The following is a 23,657-nucleotide window of genomic DNA, read 5'->3' on the forward strand; positions in this document are numbered from 1 at the left end:
ACCTATACCGTAGAACCTCTCATTCCCAGTACCAAATCAAAGTTCATTTATAAATAGTTTATTTATAAATAGTATGATAACACCTAGTTTCTATGGGCAGGATGAAGATTAAACCATTAAAAATAAGAGACAGACAAGTCAGTAGGGTATGGCAGTGCCTACCTTTAATCTGAAAGGCGCTGGAAGCAGAGGCAGGTAGATCTCTGAATTAGAGTCCAGCCAGAGTTCAAGTTCTAGTTACAGAGAAAGCCTATCTCTAAAGCCCCCAAACAACCACCAATACAAAAACAAAACAAAAGACAAAAAAATCCCCAAAACCCCAACAACAAACCCCACCAAAACCAAACAAAAAAATCAGACAGTTGGTTTTAAAATATTTGGAGGCGCTAGAGAGAGAGACTCAGCTTGGTTAAGTATGCACACTCTGAATCAGAGTAGCTTCTAACAACCTGTAATTCTAGCTCCAAAGGATCTAATGCCCTCTCCTGGTCTCCAAACAGAACTTGTGTGTTAACATATGTTATACACATCATTACCACCAAACCACCAACAAAACTATAAAGATCCAGGGCATTTTTCTGAGGCCAAAAAGGTGGCTCAATAAGAAAAGGTTTGCTATCAAACCTGACATGTTTGATTCCCAGAGCAAGAGAAAATCAGCTCCCAAGCTGTTCTCTGGCTTCTAAATATGTCTTGTACATGTACACATACACACACGTAAAGTAAATATAAAGTCTTTGGAACTAAGCATGGTGGTATAGCATGCCTACAACAATGTTGACAAAGCTGAGGTACAATGCTAAATTTAAATTTCTCTTTGGCTAAGTAAAGGGTGTGAGACCAACCTGGTCTATATAGTGAGTTCCAGGCAAGCCATGGCTACACAGTGATTCTGTCACAAAATTAACCTAACTAACCAACAAAAACTCATCTCAAAGTCATGCCTGGAAGATAAATCTGTTGACAAAGCCCATAGAAAGGCCCTAGTTGTTGGGTACTATTAAAACTTATTGGGGTTGGGGATTTAGCTCAGCGGTAGAGCGCTTGCCTAGGAAGCGCAAGGCCCTGGGTTCGGTCCCCAGCTCCGAAAAAAAGAACAAAAAAAAGAACAAAAAAAAAAAAAACTTACTTATTTGCTTCCAAGACTGACTGACTTTCTTTTCTGAGATGGGGGTTTTCTATGTCCAGGAACTCACTCTATAGTACAGGCTGGCATTAAACTCACAGAGATCAGGAATAGACAGATAGTTTAGTAGTTAAAAGCACTAGCTGTGGGGTTGGGGATTTAGCTCAGTGGTAGAGCGCTTGCCTAGCAAGCACAAGGCCCTGGGTTCGGTCCCCAGCTCCGAAAAAAAAAAAGAAAAAAAAAAAAAAAAAAAGCACTAGCTGTTCTTTCAGAGGTCCCAAGTACAGTTCTCAGCAACTACCCGGCATTTCACAACCACGCATGATGGGATCTGATACTCTCTTCTGATCCGTAGGCTTTCATGATGACAGAGTCCTCATATACATTAAATAAATCTAAATGAAACAAACAAGCAAACAAAAAAAAACAAACAAACCCCCAAACAACCCCCTTCCCCAAAACCCACAGAGATCTGCCTTCGGAGTGCTGGGATAAAGACATGCACCACCAAAACCAGCCTACCTCCAAGATTTAATCATTCCTTAATACAACTGCATAAAATATACTTAAGTAACACTGGCATATGGCAGAAAGGGTCTACATACTCAAATTAAGAACAGTTTAGGGGTTAGGGATTTAGCTCAGTGGTAGAGCGCTTGCCTAGCAAGCACAAGGCCCTGGGTTCAGTCCCCAGCTCCGAAAAAAAGAAAAGGGGGGGGGGGGAGAACAGGCTGGAGAGATGGCTTAGTGGTTAAGAGCACTGACTGCTCTTCCGGAGTTCCTGAGTTCAAATCCCAGCAACTACATGATGGCTCACAACTACCTGTAATGAGATCTGATTACAGATCTCATTGTAATGAGATACACCCTCTTCTGGTGTATCTGCAGACAGCTACAGTGTACTTATATGTAATAAATAAATAAATCTTTTCTTTTTTTAAAAAGAATAGTTTATTTTTGAGTGTGTATGTGGTGAATGTGTCAGTATACATAGATATGTAGAGATAGTAAGTTGATATTGGAATCATGGTAGTTTGAATAGGAATGCCCTGATTCTCATGTGTTTGAATTCTTGGCCCAAAGGGAGAAGAACCATTAGGAGGTATAGCCTTGTTGAAGAAATTGTGTCACTGCAGAGGCAGGCTTTGAGGTTATATTATGTTCAAGCTACGCTCAGTGAGATACACAGTCTCCTTCTGCTGCCTTTGGATCATGTTGGATCCAAAACAGGAACTCTCAGTTCCTGTTTTAGCATCATGTCTGCCTGTAGGGTGCCATGCTTCCCCTATGATGATAATGGGCTAAACGCTAAACCTCTGAAACTGAAACCAGTTAAATGTTTTCTTATTCTCCTTTATCTTGCTTTTACTACAGACAGGTTTCTCACTGAACTTGAAGCTGGCCTTTTAGCTACAATGAATAGCTGGTCACTGGGTTTCAATCCACTTGTTTCCACATTTCCAGCACTGGTTTCAGGTATACTGCCACGCCTACCTTTTTCTATTGGTGTTGGCATATTAAGCCATGTTTGTTTACATTTTCCATAGCAAACACTTTACCCACTGGGCCATCTTAGCTCAGAAAGGTTGGTGTCTTTTTTGTTTTTCCTTTTGTTTATAGTGCAGAGTAGAGAAAGCCTTGAATGAGTGAATGTGTCGTGTTGACATGGGTAAAACCATGTCAAAGAGTCCATAGCCTCAATCATGTGGGAAAATGGCAAAGCCGTCCCCTCCAGCATGAGGCTCAGAGGAATGGCACATATCTGTTCAGTGTGCACAAGGTTAGTGTGAACAGAAAATACCCACCGTAATTTTCTCTCCTGGATGTTTACAATTCAAAGACTATTAAAAACAACTGCTCCTACAGAGATTAGCTATTTGTCTATATGTTAATAGTTCGGCCTCCTTCTTCAGCTATACGCAATAACCCCATTTCCCTGTTTAGCTCTATACGGTGAACACACTGAGCTTCTGGGGTGCTGTGGTTTCTCCACCAGAAAGCCCAAGTCACCCAATCTTGACTTTCCTCTCTGTGTTCATGTTTGGTTTTTCTTCATTCAGTACCCCAGACAGGTTCCATCCCTGGAACTCTGCAAATATATGGCAATGGGGTTTTGTCTCAATGTATGTGTGTGCACCTCACGTGTGCAGTGCCTAAAAGGACAGAAGAGGAGACAAGATCCCCTGGAACTGGAGAGTTCCACACAGATGTGAGCCACCAAAAGAGATTGAATTTCATAAAGATCAGTCAGTGCTCTTAACTGCATCTTCAGACACACCAGAAGAGGGCATCAGATCCCATTACACATGCTTGTAAGCCATCATGTGGGTGCTGGGAATTGAACTTGGGACCTCTGGAAGAGCAGTCAGTGATCTTAACTGCTGAGCCATCTCTCCAGCCCCACATTTCATAATTTTAAGTTTTCAAAAGTGTAATCCTTCTCGGGTACAATACATTGTCTCTTTAGGTAATGTCTTTTACTTTGTAGCCCAGGTTGGGCCTGAACTCTTGAGTAAGCTTTCTGCTTCAGCCTCTGCCTCCTGCTGAAATTACAGGTGTAGGAACCATCAGAACTGTTTCCTTTCCTCTTCTTCCTTCCTTCCCTTCCCTTCCCTTTTCTTCCCGTCCTTTCTGTGTGTGCAATAGCAGAGACTGAGCTTATAGTCTCACAGCTGCCAAACCAGTGTTCCACCATTAAGCCACAGCATCAGCCTCTTAATTTAAGTCTGGTAAAATTTTTAGCAAAAATAAAGGATTGCTATCAGAAGACTAAGAACAAAGAATTAGTACTTAGCTACTAGAAAATTTTATACTTGAGACCTCAATATTTTGAAATTATTATTTAAGGGCCTTTTTATCTGATTTTTTAGAAACTGACATGGATTACAGTAGACAGATTTAAATTACATAAAAGGATTAGGTTGAAGGGCAAGACTTAAAAAGAGATGTAGGGGTTGGGGATTTAGCTCAGCGGTAGAGCGCTTGCCTAGCGAGCACAAGGCCCTGGGCTTGGTCCCCAGGTCCAAAAAAACAAAAACAAAAAACAAAAAAAACAAAAAACAAAACAAAACAAAACAAGAAAACCAATCTTTGGGGCTGAAAATGTACCTCAGTAAATGTAGTTCAGTTAGTAAAGTACGTATTTTATGTACCACACACAAGAACTTAAGTTCGAACCTCAATCAATACCATATAAACTAGCTGTGGGGTCACATGCCGTCAACTGAAATGGAACTTTCATCCATTCTTTGTTACATAACCATCTTCAAGCCAGAATGGAATAAACGAGACCTTGTCTAAAAAATTTAAGTATCCTAGGCTGGATCTAAACTCCTATCTTCTAGAAAAAAAAGCAAGCATCCTTAACTGCAGAGTCATCCTCCAGCTTTTGACATTTTTTTTTTAAACTCTACTGGCATCTTATGACAGTTTTGTTTCTTAAAAGTCTCTCTCACTACATAGCAGACTGATCTTGGACTCATAACTCTCCTGTCTAAACCCACTAAGATTCTAGAATTGTAGAAATATGCCACTATATTCAATATATTTTTTTTCTCATTGATATCATTTGTAGCAAATTAAGTTTTCTTTTTTGTTTTGTTTTGTTTTTTAAAAAAAAGAAGTCCAGGGGCTGGAGAGATGGCTCAGCGGTTAAGAGCACCGGACTGCTCTTCCAGAGGTCCTGAGTTCAATTCCCAGCAACCACATGGTGGCTCACAACCATCTGTAAGGAGATCCGATGCCCTCTTCTGGTGTATCTGAGGACAGCAACAGTGTACTTATATATAATAAATGAATAAATCTTAAAAAAAAAAAAAAAAAAGAAGAAGTCCAAATAACCCTAAGTATTTGTCAGTGGTCTTGCACACTTTTAATCCCAGCACTCTGGAGGCAGAGACAGATGAGTCTCTCAGTTTGAGGCCAGCCTGGTCTACAGAGTGAGTTTTCAGGACAGCCAGGGCTACACAGAGAAGCCCTGCCTTGAAAAATCAAAACAACAGACAGACAGACCTAGTTTGTCCTTAACTTTGCAGGACAGCAAAAACCAATTGTTTTGGCATACTTAAAACTTCCCTGGGCTGGGGAGATGGCTCAGCAGTTAAGAGCACTGACTGAGTTCAAATCCCAGCAACCACATGGTGGCTCACAACCATCTGTAATGAGATCTGATGCCCTCTTCTGGTGTGTCTGAAGACAGCTACAGTGTACTCATATATATAAAATAAACAAAATCTTAAAACAAACAAACAAAACAAACAAACAAAAAAACTTCCCACAGAGGCCAGACATGGTGGAACAAGCCTTAAAAATCCTAGCACTCGGGGTTGGGGATTTAGCTCAGTGGTAGAGCGCTTGCCTAGGAAGGCAAGGCCCTGGGTTCGGTCCCCAGCTCCAAAAAAAAAAAAAAAGAAAAAAAAAAAAAAAAAAAAAAAAATCCTAGCACTCAGGAGGCAGAGGCTCTGTGAATTTGAAACCAGGTTGGTCTACACCAAACCAAGCCCAGATCAACCAAGGCTCTGTTACATAGAAAATCCTGTCTCAAAACAAAACAAAACAAACAAACAAACAAAAAAACAAAAAACAAGACATACACACAAAAAACCCAGAACCTCTCACCAGGTTTGGCTGCACACACCTTTACTCCCAGCACTAGAGGCTAAAACAGATCTCTGTTAACTCAAGGCAGGCTGGTCTACACAGAGTTCCAGAGTAGCCAGAAAAACACAATAAGAAAGTCCCCAAAATTAAAAGTAAAAAAAAAAAAAAAAATTCCCAAATCACCTGGGCTTAATGGCTCCCACTTCAATTCTAGCATTGGGGAAGTTGGGACAGAAGGATTACATAAACTCTAAGACTTTTTCGTTTTTAATACTAATTTTAGTATTACAGTATTAAACTAGTATTACAATGTTGGTAGGGCCAGTTGAGTATGTAAAGACATCTGCTAAAGCTTGACAACCTAAGTTAAATCTTGGGACTCAAATGTTGAAAGGAGAGACCCCTAGGACATGGTAAACATATAGACAAATACAAACTTTTCATCGCTAGTCTAGCTAGCTAGGGATGGTTCTCAGTAACAAGAGTGACTGCCTAGCACACACGAGGCCCTGTGGTCACCCTCGGAACTGAGAATAATGTAATAAAATAATTATACCTGCTTTCATACATACGAGTCAGTAGAATATAGTTAAATACAAGCACACATACGTACACCACACCATTCTTTAAGAGCAAAATAGCCAGATGTAGTAACAGTTCTTTTACCTCAGGAAAAGATCCCAAAGAAAGGATAGGTAGAAAGAGACCAGAGCAACCACAAAAATAATGCTATCAGAAGAAGCTCAAAGTCTAAGATGGCTGGGTAAACTTAAAACAGGTTCTGTCATAGGAAACTAAACATTAAGTCTCCCCTTTCCCTATAGCAAACACCTTTTTTTTCTAACCTCTTCTTTCTTTTTCTTTTTTTAAAAAAGAATTATTCATATATTCCATGTATATGAGTACACTGTAGCTGTCTTCAGACACACCAGAAGAGGGCATCAGATCCCATTACAGATGGTTGTGAGCCACCATGTGGTTGCTGTGATTTGAACTCAGGACCTCTGGAAGAGCAGTCAGTGCTCTTAACCACTGAGCCATCTCTCCAGCCCCAGCAAACACCTCTTAACAAATCATAACTTTGCCAAACTTGACCACCTGGAGTGTACACCCACTTAAATAATAAATAACAAAAATAAACAAATAACCCTCAAGAAATACAAGTTCTCCAGACAAAGTACTGCTATGCGGCTTTACTCTTACCTCCACTTAGATACTTACTATCATCTCCAACAGGACCTGCTGAACACTGTGCTGGAGGATCTCGAGCCAGGTCATTCAATTCCTTAAGAAAAAACAAAAAGAAATATAACTTTACAGTTACTAAACTTACCTTGTTAACAGTTCTCTGCCTTTCTAGGGAAGCATTAAGGCTTATTCTCCAGTCAGAAGAGCACATAGTGAATCTTTGAAGTACTGAATGTTTTGGGGGCAAGGTAGGGGGACTTGGACAATGATAAGGTCTAACTATATATAGACCTGGCTGGTCTTGAGAGATACACCTGTCTCTTCCTCTGCCTCACCAGTGCTGGGATTAAAGGTATGAACCACCACACACCTTTTTCCCTTTCCTTTCTTATTGTATCTTACAAGTGTTTTTGCTTGCATGGATGTATATATGTACATCAGAAAATATCAGATGTTAGATCCCCTAGATTGGATGGTTTGGATGGCTATGAGCCACCATGTGGATGCTAGAACAGAATTCTAGACCTCTCGAAGAGCAACAAGTGTTCTTAATGACTGAGCCATCTCTTCAGCCCACAGAGCTAATTTTAAATACAAGCTAATTGTGCTGCCCACTCATTCCTGCTTTATCCTCCTCAAGTAGTTATGTCTAATAGACTCTTGTTCAGTCTGACTTTTGGTCTTAAGTCTTATATATTCCTCTTACACAAATGACTGCAAGCTTTTATTTTTATTTTTTAATTTCACCATGAACTTTATGGCAAACCACCTGCTTCAGCCTCTGAATGCTACTCCTTGGCCTATTTTAAAAGGGGAGAAAAAGCCATTATTTTTCTTTTATTCTTTCTTCCTCCCTTTAGTTTTTTGAAATAAAGTCCTACTCTGTAGTCTAAGCCTGCCTTCAAATTTGTGATCTACCTAACTCAGAATAAAGAGTGCTGGAATTACATGTGTGCACCACTATGCCCAGCTCCCCACTCCCACTGAAATAGCTCAGGTTGGTCCACACCACTTACCGTGCCTGACTCTCAATTATTTGAGAGGATTGGGGGGAGGGACTCAATACAAATTTTCTTTTGTTTCATTCTGTGTGTAGTCTTGTCTAGTCTAGAATTTACTCTATAGACTAGGCTAGCCTTGAAATCACAGAGAGGCACTTAACTCTGCCTCCTCTCTCTGCTGGGATTAAAGTTGTGTGCCACCATGCCCATCCCAATGCCAATTTTATATCTTAAAACTGCTACGTAGGGTTGGGGATTTAGCTCAGTGGTAGAGCGCTTGCCTAGGAAGCGCAAGGCCCCTGGGTTCGGGTCCCCAGCTCTGAAAAAAAAAAAAAAAAAAAAAAAAAACAAAAAACAAAACAAAAAAAAAACTGCTATGTAGTTAGAACGAACTCTTAAAATCATAATAAAAAAAAAAGGGTTCTGAAACTACACTAGACCATCTAATAAAATATTAGCATGCTTTTAGCTGTATCTTACCACCAGTGTACTAAACAGAAAAACCTTTAGAAGAATATGGTGCAAATATATAATCTCAGCTACTAGAAGTCAGGTCTACGAGAAAGTTCAAGGCTGGTCTAGGTAATTTAGTCAAAGTTAAGGAAATGAACTAAAGAGCTAGGGAACTAGCTCAATCACAGAGTAACTGAATATCATGTTAGTCCTGGTTTTATTCTTTCTTTCTTCCTCCCTTTAGTTTTTTGAAATAAAGTCCTACTCTGTAGCCTAAGCCTGCCTTCAAATTTGTGATCTACCTAACTCAGAAGAAAGAGTGACGGAAGCACTCAGAGACTGATTTACCTATAGTTTCTAAAGACATCCTGCATAAAATAAAAACAAATTTGGGCTGTTGGGCTATTGCTTAATTGTGAAGAGCATTTAATTTTGCAAAGGACCTAGACTTGAGTCTCAGCATCCACTTGGAGGCCCCCAACCATCAGTAACTCCAGTTCCAGATCTTCCGACCTCCCTAGGCATGCACATGGTACACATATATACATGCAGGCAAAACACTTATACACATGACACAAATATGAAAAAGCAATATAGAACAAATCTTTGACTTTCTCCTTGGCCCATTTTACCTTTTTAAAAAACTTGTTTTTATTTTTTATATGTGCTTGCCTGCATGTATGGATGGATGTGCACACCATGAGTACCTTATGCCAAAGAGACCAAGAGAGCATTGAATCCCTTGGAACTGAAGTTATAGTTGTGAAAAGCAGACATATGGATGCTTGGAATTAAACCTAGGTCAGTTATTGCCCTTTCTTCTCCCTTCCCTCTTAAAAAACTAAGATTTTATTCTCACAAAATATCTACTACTGCCTGTGAGGCAAAAAAAAAAAAAAAAAAAATCAAGAAAACATTTTTATCATAGACAAAAAATGTTAAGCATGACAGAGAAGTGTATTTATACTACATATATAAACTGTATAAACTGTTCTGTAGTTATTCCTTTTTCTCCCCTTCCCTTTTTTGAGACAGGGTTTCCTTTGTGTAGCCCTGGCTTTTCTTGAATACAGAAATCCACCTGCCTCTGCCTTCAGAGTGCTGGGATTAAAGGTGTGTACTACCAAAACTCAGCCTGCAGTCATTTCTCAACTATCAGTTCTACATTATGAACTACTTGGAATTATTTTATATTATTTACTTTTGTTCTCAACCTTTTTCTTTCTAGACAGGATCTCTCTCTGTACTATAGGCTATCCTTGAGCTTGAAGTAATTCTGCTTTAGCAACCCTAGTGCAGGGATTACAACTATGTAGCACCATGCCCAGCTCTGAAGGTCTACTATACAGCAAGAGAAAGCTTTTCAGATGCAATTAAAGGCAGGGTCTTTGTTTTTGTAACCCCCCAACCCCAAAGTATTTTCTTGGGATCTAGTAAATCCTAAATCTAGTAAAAATGTGTGTAACATTGTTGACAATTTTCAATGGTAAGAGAAATATCCATAGCCCAGAGTAGTAGTGACACATACTTGCAATCCCAGCACTCAGGAGGTTAAGACAGATCTCCAATCTAAGGTCAGCCTGGGCTATACACAGAGTTTGAACCCTTCTGGGTAAAGATTCTGTCTAAAATACATAAAAAAGAATTTAATTACTATATCTGAAAGTTAATGTGTTTTGGGCTAAGCCAATATAATACTAGAGAATAAGGAATTTCTTGCTTGCTTTTAGACAGGATCTCACACTGCAGCCCAGGCACCATGCTTGACTAAGGACAAGGAATTTGCAGAAGCACTTCAGCAGGAAACATTCATGGGTGTCCTGCCATAAGTAAAGAAAATATTCATTACTTTGTGTCTGTTCCTCTGAGATCCCACTATGCACTCAGTTAGACTCATCCACAACTCCTGTTTTCAACTGAGACTTTTTAACATCCGCCTCCTAACTATCTAGGACTGTAAATCTAGGCATCCTATCTGGCTTTCCTTTGTTCTTTATTAAGGACAAAAGTCCTTCATAGGTGGGTGCAGTAGCTCACAACTGTATAATCAACACCCAAGAAGCTGAGACAGGAGTATCTCTGTGAGTTCATAACGTGTTCCAAATTACCCAGAACTACATAGAAATCCGTCTCAAACCAACCAAACCAAAAACCAAAAAACCAAAACACCTTGTCTCAAAGAAACCTAACAGAGCTGGGATGTGTGTCAGTTGGTAAGGTGCTAACCTAGCATGTACAAAGCCATGGGATATTCCATCCCCAGTATTTTATAAGCCATACCAGTAGTGAAGAGTGTCATCAAACCTAGCAATCAAAAGTACAAGATCAATTGCTACATACAGAACAGAAAGCTCTGTGCCAGCAAGACAGGGAAGGGAAGAGAAGAAAGTAAAGAAGAGGGGGAGGGCTGGAGAGATGGCTCAGTGGTTAAGAGCACTGATTGCTCTTCCAGAGGTCATGAGTTCAATTCCCAGCAACCACATGGTGGCTCACAACCATCTGTAAAGAGATCTGATGCCCTCTTCTGGTGTGTCTGAAGACAGCCACAGTGTACTCGTATACATGAAATAAATGAATAAATTGAATAAAATGAATAAAGAAGAAGAAGAAGAAGGGGGAGGAGGAGGAGGAAAAAGAGAGGAGACAGAGAAGAGGAAAGCCTTATAACTTTGTCAGCACTGGAACTGTACCTTGGAGATAGAGCAAAGTACAGAAGCAGATCTTGTTTAAATTATGTATAGATGTATATGGTGCAGAGAACAATGACCTTAAATACATATAGACTGTGAAATGGCTCATTGGCTAATTAATATATTTATCATGTAACATTTACTACTTTATAACATAAACACTTAAAATCTACTCTAGCAATTTTCAATAATATATTACTTATTTCCCCAATGCCACAAAATACAAGAATACATTATTAACTATAGTTAACATCTGTACAATAGCACTTTTTAAAAACTGTATTTATTATTGCTATGTATGTGTAGGAGTATGAAGTGGGCTAGCGGGTACACCTGCCAACAGCACACAGATGGAGAATTCCATGGAATCCATTCTCGCCTTCCACTCTCATGGGTTCCAGAGATCAAACTTGCATCTCACAAACTTGCATAGCAATCACCTTTTACCCATTGAGCTATCTCTCCAATCTCAACAGATTTATTATATTTATTCCTCCAATCTAACACAAACTTTGGCTAGGTGCTGGAGAGATGGCTCAGGTTAAGAGCACCAGCTACTTTTTCCAGGACTTGGGTTTTTACTCCCAGCACCCACAAAGTAGCTTACAACCATTTGTTGTTTTTTTTTTTTTTTTTTTTAAAAGATTTATTCATTTATTACATATGAGTACACTGTAGCTGTCTTCAGATACACCAGAAGAGGGCATCAGATCTCTTTACAGATGGTTGTGAGCCACCATGTGGTTGCTGGGAATTGAACTCAGGATCTCTAGAAGAGCAGTCGGGGCTCTTAACCACTGAGCCATCTCTCCAGCCCGCTTACAACCATTTGTAACTTTAGCTCCTACACATCCAACACTCTCTTCTGGCCTCCATAAATGTTTGCACATACATGGTACACAGACATACACTAATACACATAAACTATAAATTTTATAAGATCTTAACAACAACAAACAACTTTACTTCTTTTCTGCCTTCAAGCCCCTTGAAATTATCATTCTTCTCTACTTAAATGAGCTTGAATTTTAGGTTCCACATACAAGTGAGTTAACATTTTGGTCTGTCTGTACCTAGACAATAGTAAGAATATATGAATATTTTTCCAGAATATAAGAAAACAAATAGGGGTTGGGGATTTAGCTCAGTGGTAGAGTGCTTGCCTAGGAAGCGCAAGGCCCTGGGTTCGATCCCCAGCTCCAAAAAAAAGAACCAAAAAAAAAAAAAAGAAAACAAATATATGTTTTCTCTTCTTTTTTTTTTTTAAGATTTATTTATTTAATTTATGTTAGTACACTGTAGTTCTCTTCAGGCACGTCAGAAGAGAGCATCCCATTGCAGATGGTTGTGAGCCACCATGTGGTTGCTGGGAATTGAACTCAGGACCTCTGGAAGAGCAGTCAGTGCTCTTAACCACTGAGCCATCTCTCCTGCCCATGTTTTCTCTTCTTTCTCTCGTCCCTCCCCCTTGTCTCATTCTCCCATTAAACCTTTCCACATGGGAAAAAAAAGAAAAGAAAACAAATTATTATTACAAACAATAAGATTTTCTTTTTAAGGTTGAGCAGTAGTAGTCTAATTCTCTACTGATTTTTTTTCTATGTATCAAGGATGACTTTAAATTTGTGGTCCTCCTGCCTCAGGTTCTAAAGTGTTGAGATTTTAGTATGTGGCATCATGAACAGCTCCAGAACTTTTAAATTCCCTGGCTTTAAATTTCAACCAATCTAGGGCTCTGGGAACAAAGCCTAGAATGGTCTTGCCATCCCGTTCTTCTTTTCTACTTTCTCCATGTGCCTTTAGCTTTCACGTAACTGTTTGCTGCCTTGGCTAACTCCTGACTCTCCATTTATTTGTTGTTAAATATTATGAAAAGTTTCAAATTGTATAGTTCAGATTTCTTTGGGGTTATATAGTATTTCTTAATCCAATAAAAACTAGGAAGCAATCTGACCTTTAGCTTTTTTTACACTGAATGTGATGGGAACGATTCAGGAAGTATCTGTTCAACATATAGTTGGGAGGCTAGAGATGGTCCAGCACTTAAGAGCACTTACTGCTCTTGTGGAAGACCCTGGTTTAATTCCAAGTACCCACATGGCAGCTTACAACCATCTATAACTCCAGTTCCCAGGAATCTAATTCCCTCTTCTGGCCTGTGGATACCAGGCACTCACATGGTACACAGACATGCAGACAAAAACTGGAATTATACATAAGTACGGAGAAGAAGGTAATATTGTTTTTCACTGACTACATGAACAATACCCCACTTCCCCACATTTTGAAATAGCCTTCTGTAGCCTAGGCTGCCCTTGGACTCTAGACCCTCTCTCTAGGCCTCCACCTCCCAAGTGCTAGCCAAATAGTACGTACATTTTTAGCATAACCAAAATGATATTTTTCAACATAACATGCAACTGGCAATATTTTCTTTCTTTCTTTCTTCTGAGACAGTTCCTGGCTGGCCTGAAACTCAGTCATGTAAGCCAGATACCCAACTGCTTCTGCTAGAATTAAAGCCATGCACCACCATGCCCAGCCTGTTTTATTTCTTGATTGCATTTTAGATATAACAAAACCAGATATACGGGGCTGGAGAGATGGCTCAGAGGTTAAGAGCACTGTCTGCTCTTCTAGAGGCCCTGAGTTCAACTCCCAGCAACCACATGGTAGCTCACAACCATCTATAATGAGATCTGGTTTTCTTCTGGCCTGCAAGCATACATGCAGGCAGAAAGCTGTATGATCTATACATAATAAATAAATAAATATTTTTTAAAAAACCAGATATATGTAAAAGCAACCATCTCATTCTCTGATATTACAGCCATAAGACAACATACAATAAAGTACAAATTAGAACTTTAACAACTATAGCCAAAGTAGAACATCGCTAAGTAAAAGACAAAGCTAGATAAGAAAATCTAATGTATTTCACTAAGACTACTTTTGAAATAAAGAAATACAAACATTTGCAAGAGCAGAAGCTGCCAAGAACTGTTGTTTTCTGCCAATTCCTGAAGTTCAAACAATAGTAGCTATATCAAGACAAGTTTGACTCGTTTGACACAGGATCTTGTAAGATCTGAAATGACTCCACAATGAATACCAGGTAGATGAGAAGAATCTATGCTAACAGACAGATAAAAATATCAATGCCCAAAGTATCACTAAGCTCCAAAGAAAATGCTGGACACTGTAAGTGGTTTGAAAGAAAATGTTCCCTAGAGGCTTATAAGGAATGACACTAAAAGAGGTGTCAATTTGTTGGAGGAAGTGTGTCTCAGTCTTCTACTGCCTGCTGATCAAGACATAGAATTTAGACCTTTTTCCACCATCATGTCTGCCTGCATGAAGCCATGCTTCCTGTCACGAAAATGGACCCCTGAACTGTAAGCCAGCCCTAGTTAAGGATCTTCCTTTCTAAGAATTGCCATGGTCATGTGTTCTTAACAATAGAACCTAAATCAAGACAGTTCCTCCTTCCTGCATTCAAGTTACTGGGGTCTCCTCCACTAGCTCAATCTTACTTTCTAAGGCCTGGAACTCACAGAGATCTACCTGTCTCTACCTCCAGAATGCTGAGATTAAAGGCATGTGCTGTTATGCCTGGCTATATCACAATTCTTGCAAACAACTAAGTTCTATGACATGAGATGTATAGACCAGTGGTTGACAGTATAGTTCAATGGTAAAATACCTAACTTGGGGAAAGGCTCAATCCCAAAGTGTGTGTGAAAGGTGGTGATGGGTCAAGCCATTAAACTTAACTTTGCTATACAAATGACTATATATCTGATTACTCAAAACTCAGAAAAGCAAGAATTGCAGTTAAAAAATAAGAAAAAGAGCTGGGCTTCTATTCCAGCACTCAGGAGGCAGATGCAGGTGATTTTGAGGCCACCCTAACCTACAGAGAATTCCAGGTCAGTCAGGATGACACAAGTAGGGTGGGAAAAAAAGCAAAACTAAATTTCAAACCTGAAGTGCTTTAGAAAAATTATCCAAATACCAACTGACAGGTTCTTTCACCACTCCAGAATAGTCCAATCTATAAAACTAGACTACATTAGCAGTATGAAAAAAATCATCTGAAACAATGTCTAAGATCTCATTACATACGAACTTTAGAGCTAGGAAGCCTTCTAACAAAAAGCACATGAAATAGCATCTAATAAAGTATCCTTTACCAAGGACGGTGGTGGTGCCGTACACCTTTAGAGGCTGAATTCAAGACCAGCCAGGTCTACAGAGTTCCAGGTCTTTGGCAAAGCAATTATAGAACCATGACAATAAGAAAAATGAAAGGGGTTGGGGATTTAGCTTCAGTGGTAGAGCGCTTGCCTAGGAAGCAAGGCCCTGGGTTCGGGTCCCCAGCTCAAAAAAAAGAAGGAAAAAAAAAAAAAAGCAAGAAAGAAAGAAAGAAAGAAAAATGAAGTTGTGGGTTAGAGGTGGTACACACCTTTACATCTTTAATTCCACCACTAGGAGGCAGAGGCAGGCAAATCTGTTAAGTTTGAGGTCAGCGTGGTCGACAAATAGAATGCCAGGACAGCCAGGGGTTACACACACACTTACCATTTATACACACACACACACACACACACATACACACACACACACACACACACACACACACACACACACACACACACACCCTCTAAAAAATAGAAGAGGCTGGAGAGATGGCTCAGCAGTTAAGGGCACCAACTGTTCTTTCTGAGGTCCTGAGTTCAATTCCCAGCAACCACATGGTGGCTCACAACCATCTGTAATGGGATCCAATGTCCTCTTCTGGTGTGTCTGGAGATAGCTACAGTGTACTCAAATAAAAAAAATAAAAATAAAATAGAAGAGAGGGGAGAATGATAAAAAAAAAAAAAAAAAGTCCATTTTCTTATGATAAAATCCACACCCGAGGGGTTGGGGATTTAGCTCAGTGGTAGAGCGCTTGCCTAGCAATCACAAGGCCTGGGTTCGGTCCCCAGCTCCGAAAAAAAAGAAAAGGAAAAAAAAAAAAAATCCACACCTGAAAGAACTGTCAGGTTATCTGCAGTAAAGGTTAGAAAACGGTCGTTAAAAAAAAAGTCCGGGGGTTGGCGATTTAGCTCAGTGGTCGCATTTATTCCCATTTACAAAAAAAAAACAAAAAAAACCAAAACCTCCGGGGTTGGGGATTTAGCTCAGTGATAGAGCGCTTGCCTAGCAAGTGCAAAGCCCTGGGTTCAGTCCCAGCTCCGAAAAAAAGAAAAGGGAAAAAAAAAAAAGTCCATAGTTAAACTGAGGACAAATTTGGTATCAACAAGTATTACCCTGTTGGATCATCAGGAATAATACACACCTTTAGTAATAATTTTAAAAAAAAAATACAAAATCAATTCTTAAAATTGAGTGGTAAAAGATTAATTAATTTATTTTTTTAAAGATTTATTTATTTATTTTGTATATGAGTACATTGTAGCTGTCTTCGGACACACCAGAAGAGGGCATCGGATCCCATTACAGATGGTTGTGAGCCACCATGTGGTTGCTGGGATTTGAACTCAGGACCTCTGGAAGAGCAGTCAGTGCTCTTAACCACTGAGCCATCTCTCCAGCCCAAAAGATTAATTTATTAAGTTATAAAGTACAATTACACAGGCAAGTGGAGGTAGGAGTAAGTTCAAAACAAGAATGGCTACCTAGCAAGACTGACTCTAAACAAGAAAAATAAGGGCTCAGTCGTTAAGAACAACAGTTCAGTTACAAGTGCCCACATCTGGCAGCTCACTGCCTGTAAATGCAGCCCCAGAAGACCCCTCTCTCTTCTGGCCTCTGTGGACACTGTATACCCATGCACACAACATACCCACACCCACCCACACCCACCCACTCTTACTTAAAAACAAATAAAGCTGGTTGTGCCTTTAATCCCAACACTAGGCAGGTGGATCTGAGTTTGAGGCCAGCCTAGTCTACAGAGTTCCAAGGCAGCCAAGGCTACACACAAAGAAATCCTCTTTCAAAATACAGAAAGTAATTAAAAAATTAAGACAAAGTGGTGGCTCACACTTATACTCCCAATATGTGGGACACAGAGGAAAGAGGATCAGGAATTCAAGGACAGTGTAGACTACATGAAACCTTGTTTTTAAAAAAGTGTTGGGACCCCTGCCTCAAAAGACCTAACCTTCCTTTCCCACTCCCAACCCCAAAAGAACCAGGCATACTGGCTCACTTCTGTTAACTCCAGCTGAGACAAGGTTCACGATCAACCTTATACTTAAAAGTCTCTATCTCTACAAGACACACACCACCACCACCACCAAAACCAAAAAAACAGGGCAACAGGGGTCAAGAGTTGGCTTAGCAGGTTAAGAGCTCCAGGTTGCTCTTGCAAAGAATCTAGGTGCAATTCCCAGCATAGACATAGCAGTTCCCAAATTTCTGTAACCCCAGTCCTAGAGAATCCAATGTTCTTTGTTTTATCTCTGGCAACAAACCAAAATGTACAGACATACATACATGGAGGTAAAACTTATACATCTTATTGAAAGAAATTAATTTCCACAATCTTAGCACCTGTGGAGACCTGCTAGGAAAAGCAAGTATGTCAAGGAGGCTTGTGGTTCAAGGTCATTTTTGTTGGCTAAGTGAGGTCTCTGGAACCAAAGAGAACACATGGTTCTTCTTAAAATTGAAGATATTTATGTCCAAGATGAAACTGAATTCTACCTAGGCAAGCAGTGTGCTCAAGTGTATAAAGCAAAAAGCAATGCAGTGACCCTTGAGGTAAGTAGAATACAACCAGGGCAAACTGGGGAAAAGGGAGCTCAGACCTATGCAGTGACATGGTTAATGCAAAACTCCAAATCAACATTCCTGCAAAGGCCATCGGACATTGCATCCATGTGGTGCTGTACCCATCATGGATTTAAACTGAGAAAGAGTAAATAAAGCTGATTTTAAAAAATCTTTATGGGGCTGGAGAGATGGCTCAGTGGTTAGGAGCACTGACTGCTCTACCAAAGGTCCTGAGTTCAAATCCCAGCAACCACATGGTGGCTCATAACCATCTGTAATGAGATCTGATGCCCTCTTCTGGTGTGTCTGAAGACAGCTACAGTGTACTTACATATAATCAATCAATCAATCAATTAATCAATCTTTAAAAAAAATCTTTACAAAACTAATTTCAGTATATGATCATAGTAATATCAGGGTAAACACATCTGCGTCTTCATGTATTTCTGTATAGCAATGTTACTATAGTAGGCCTTAGACACTATTCTATTGTTATAAAGAAGCACCATGACCACAGCAACTCTTACAAGAGAAAATATTTAATTCATGGCTTGCTTACAGTTTCAGAGACCATGGTAGAGGGCATGTCAGGCATAGTGCTAGAGATGCAGCTAAAAGCCAATCCTTACTTACAGGCAGAAAGAGCAAGAATGAGTCTGGCATAGGCTTTTGAAACCTCCATGTCCGCCCCCAGCAACACGCATCCTCCAAGAAATGTTTGAAAACCACACAGTACTATTTGTGGATTCTGAAAGTATTTTTTGGATTAATGAGGAAAGGCCACAAGCAGAGGTATTCTGTAGTATAACTGAAGTGTGAAAATATTATAATAGAGTTGGGTGCTGGTGGGTGCATACCTTTAACCCAAACAATTGTGAGGCACAGGCCACAAGCAGGAGGATCTCTGTGAGTTCAAGGCCAGCTTGGTCTACAGAGTGAGTTCTAGGACAGCCAACACTACACCAAAAACCCAGTTTCAAAACACCCCCCCCTCCTTTAAAAAAAAAAAAAAAAAATACTGGGGCAGTGTGGTGCACACCTCTAATCCTAGCAGGATTAAATTGGGAGACAGAGGCAAGTGGATCTCTGTGAGTTTGAAGTCAGCCTAGTCAACAGAGGTTCAGGACAACCAGAGCTACAGAGAAATAAAAAAGACAGAAAATAAAAAAAATTAAGTATATAATTTACAAAATTGACACATTAAGTAACCAAAAAATAAGATATTAAGATAACAATTTACATTATGTTTATTATATACATATATATTTATATCTGTGGGTGTTTTACATGTAGTGGTTGAAAGAAGACTGGAGTTACAGACATCTGTGAGCTGCCAAGTTGGTGCTTCCTAAGTCGACTGGAGTAGCAACAGTAAGTGCTCTTAACCAGTGAACCATTTTCCCAGCTTTATACTTAAAAGAGTTACTAATTACTTTTTCTAGCACTCTACCTTTGACGAAAGTAGCATGTACTAAATAAAATGCAACTAACAAATCAAGTGATATCCTATGGTCATTGTGATTACATTACATTTTGATAATGAGCAACCGTGATGATGTAGACAGTAGAACCCTCATAATAATAGCTGACGGGACTATAAACAACTGCCCAATTTGGAATACAGTCTAGATTCTATTATTGTGTATGTAAACAAGAGAAATGAGTAAGTCCACACCAAAAAATAAATAAATAAATAAAACTCAATGCTTTAGCATAAGATGGAGACTGAACCTAGGACCTCCTACATTTAAGAGAAGGCACTCTTAATGAAGGAACACTGGAGAGATGGCTCAACAGTTGAGTGTATTGCTCTTGAAGAGAACCTGAGTTCAGTTCCCAAACCCCTAACACTCTGTGCTTGAGCACCTAAATACACACATATATGCAATTCACACTTTAGAATTGGGCATGGTGATATATAATCCCAGCGCTCAGGAGCCATTCTCAGACTCCCATATGAGAAAGTGTGATTATGTTTAAGCAGCCAGTTTCTTATACAAAGAGATTAGCAAGCATTTATAAAACAGGAGATATGATGGGAGACATAACCTTGAATGATTGAAGCAACCATCAGTAATGGTTCAAGATGATATGCAATGAAGAACAGCTAACTATACACCGCCTAATACAGTGCAGGGAAACACAACTGAACTTTAAAAACAAACAACATGGGCTGGAGAGATGGCTCAGCGGTTAAGATCACCGGACTGCTCTTCCAGAGGTCTTGAGTTCAAATCCCAGCAATCACATGGTGGCTCACAACCATCTGTAAAGAGATTCAATGCCCTCTTTTGGTGTGTCTGAAGACAGCTACAGTGTACTTATATATATATAATAAATGAATAAATCTTAAAAAAAAACCAAAAAACAAAAAACATAAACCTAACATACAGAAACACTAAAAAGCCTGAACTAAAGGAGACATCACACTCTAACTCAGCACTCAGGAGGTGGAGACATGAATTTGAGGTCACCCTCTGCAACAGAGCCAAGCCCAGAGTCCAGCACAGGTAATAAGACCCTACTTCAGAAAATAAAATAAAAACTTAGGTATTGACATGACATCAACCAAGCAGATTTCTTAGAAACAGCAAACAAACACCAAAAAAAATCTATTGGTACTAGATTTGCAATTTTTGTAGGTGTAAGTTTAACAAATGAAAAAGTCCAAGGGCTAACCAGGCAGTTACTTTATTAAATTGTGGGTATTAAATGGTACATTACTGAGGACCTGGAGAGACTGGACCCAATTTGGTTCCCAGCACCCATGTTGGGTGGCAGAAAACTGATTGTAACTCCAGTTCCAGGGATTCCAACATCTCTGACCTCCTTGGGCACCTGCACTCACATGCATAAACCCATAAGCAGAAAGACAGATGGCAACAAACACATAATTAAAATTATAAAAAATAAAGCTCAGCATGATGGCTCACTCCTATAATAACAGCACTCCAGAGGCCAAAGCAGGAAGATCTCTAACAAGTTCCATGCCAGCCAAGGACACAGGGTGAGACTGTCTAGAAACAAAACATAATATAGGAGCTGGAGAGATGGCTCAGCTGATCTTCCAGAGGACCTGGGTTTGGATTCCAGCACCAAATGGAAGCTCACAACTCTAAATTCAGTTTTTAGGGGAACTGATGCCCTGGGAGCATCAGACATGCACAAGCTCCAGCATTCAAGAGGCAGAGAGATGGCAGATGGCTGTCACAAGCCAGCTTGGTCTACAATAGTGAGCCCTGGGCCAGCCTGAGCAACATACTGAGATCCTACATCAAAAACTAAACATGGGGGCTAGAGAGATGGTTCAGCGGTCAAGAGCACTGATTGCTCTTGCAGAGGTCCTGAGTTCAATTCCCAGCAACCACATGGTGGCCCACAACCATCTGTAAAGGGATCTGGTACCCTCTTCTGGTGTGTCTGAAGAGAGCAACAATGTACTCATATAAATCCTAAAAAAAATAAAAATTAAAAATTTTTAAGCTAGGCGTGATGGCTCATGCCTATACCCTAGCACTTAGGAAGCATGAGAGTTAAAGGCCAGATTGAGCTACAGAATGACAAGCTGTCAAAAAATAAACAAATAGAACAATAAACAAATAGAATTCAATGAAAGGGCTAGGGGCTGTAGGTCAGTGGCAAAAGAAATGCCTCCTACACCTGAAGCCCTGGGTTCAATCCCTGATACTGTTACCCTTCCAAAAGGAAAATAAAAAAGATCCAATTCAATTCAAAGGAACTGTATTTTTTTTCCCCTAGAGATGGAGTTTCTGTGTTGCCTTGACTGTCCTGAAACTTGCTCTGTAGACCAGGTTAGCCTACCTCTGTCTCCCAAATCCTGGGATTAAAGTCATGTACCACTACTGCTCTGCTTCAAAGGAAATTTTTTTTAAAGATTTATTGATTATATGTAAGTACAGTGTAGCTGTCTTCAGACATACCAGAAGAGGGCGTCAGATCTCATTACAGATGATTGTGAGCCACCATGTGGCTGCTGGGATTTGAACTCAGGACCTCTGGACGAGCGATCAGTGCTCTTAACCACTGAGCCATCTCTCCAGCCCTCAAAGGAAAATTTTAAAGTATCTTCAGGGGGCTGGAGAGGTAGCTCAGTAGTCAAAAGGACTCACTGGCTGTGGTTCTATGATTAGAGTTCTAGCTCCCACTAGTAACTATAGTTACAGGGTATCAAACACTGTTCTGGCTTCCACCAAGTACTCTATGGATGTGGTATACTATTAGTCATAAATGCAGGCAAAACACTAATATAAAGTAATAAAAATCAAAAAGGAAAAGAAAGAAACTGTTTTCCATTCAGCCCATGTCTTTTTTTTTAATCTTATGTGTTTTCTTTGAAGTATGTCTGTGTACCATGTATTTGCCTGAGACTGGAGTTACAGATATATAAGCTACTGCAAATGGAACCCTGGTTTTCTCAAGAGTAGTCAGTGTTTTTAACTGAGTCATTCCTCCAGCCCTTCAGCTTACAAATCAAGTCAGCATGGCCTTGACAGGTAGAACCTTGAAATATGTTGCATTGCTAGTAATACAGATCTATAATATAGTATCTCACTTGACTCTGTAGACAGAATAAATGGTGCTTTATTTCTTTACATTATATAAACCACCAAAACTTTATTTTTACAGAAAAATAAGTGTATACCTTCATTTCCAAAATGAGGGCTGTAATAGTTCTGTCAGCAGCAGGTATCTGTTATGAATTCCTGACCTGAGAACTACCTAGGATATTTCAACAACCATCTCTCTTTGATTAGAATATCCAGAATTGCAATCAAAACTATTCCTTATCAAGGATACACAATAAGGAGTACTCATTTTAGTAAAAGAAGTATTTTTCTAATACTTATTTCTCATTAATACAGTTAATATATTTCAATATGTTTCCCACACTGGTCCTGGACTTCTGAACTCAAATAATCCTCCTGCCTTGATCTCTCAATTTAGCTGTGCCTACATTCATCTAAAAATTTTTGAAGTTTATCTTTTGGAATAAGCTATGTCTGCTTTCCAAAGCAGGAAACCAACACTTATGCTAGCATCCAGTACTCCACAGGAATATTTGCTAATCTGGTCCATCCTTTTAACAAAAATTATCGAATCCTTATCTCTAATAATACTATCTAATTATCTAATAATGCTAGAATACTATCTTTATTTTCTGATACAAGAGATTAAGCAGAGTAGCAAATATTTTACCTTGAATCATTCCTATTATTCTTCTATAGCCAATACTATTTTTAAGTAATATTTTTAAATTTAGTAATATTAGAAATGGACCTAGTGCTACCCACCTTTAATCCCAGAAGAAGAATGCAGATTTCCAAGCCAGCCAAAGATATATAATAAGACCCAGTTTACACACTTACACACACACTGCAAATAACTAGACCCACAGATCTTGGCAATGGCAACATCTAAAGAGGAAAAGGTAGCAAATGGCCTATTTCCTAGCTTCCTCATTCTCTTTGCTCACGTTACCTGTCTGACCTTGAGTTCAAAACTTTTTTTAACTGAGAACTTTGTTTTGGCTTCTTAGAACCTTGCCTTAGATATAGATATGGGGTGACAATTCTTTGCTTCAAAGCTATGCCCACAAACATTAAACTACAACTAGTAAGACATAACTAAAATAAGCAAGACATTATTGGGGTTTTAAAAAGTATCCTAGTGGGCTGGAGAGATGGTTCAGCAATTAAGAGCACTCATTGCTCTTCCAGAGGTCCTGAGTTCAATTCCCAGCAACCACATGGTGGCTCACAACCATCTGAAATGGGATGCAATGCCCTCTTCTGG

At 39.5% G+C, this 23,657-nt stretch overlaps 1 protein-coding gene across 1 annotated transcript in view; it reads right to left on the minus strand.

Annotated features, from left to right (window-relative positions):
* Nucleotides 1–23,657, minus strand: part of Ube2d2 (ubiquitin conjugating enzyme E2 D2) — a 37,627-nt gene that overhangs the window by 8,159 nt on the left and 5,811 nt on the right. Inside the window, exon 2 of the mRNA XM_032885419.1 lies at nucleotides 6,947–7,010. Coding sequence (XP_032741310.1) covers nucleotides 6,947–7,010 — 64 coding nt within the window. The remainder of the gene's footprint in view (nucleotides 1–6,946; nucleotides 7,011–23,657) is intronic.

Source organism: Rattus rattus, chromosome 15 (assembly GCF_011064425.1).
Source record: "Rattus rattus isolate New Zealand chromosome 15, Rrattus_CSIRO_v1, whole genome shotgun sequence".
NCBI lineage: Eukaryota > Metazoa > Chordata > Mammalia > Rodentia > Muridae > Rattus > Rattus rattus.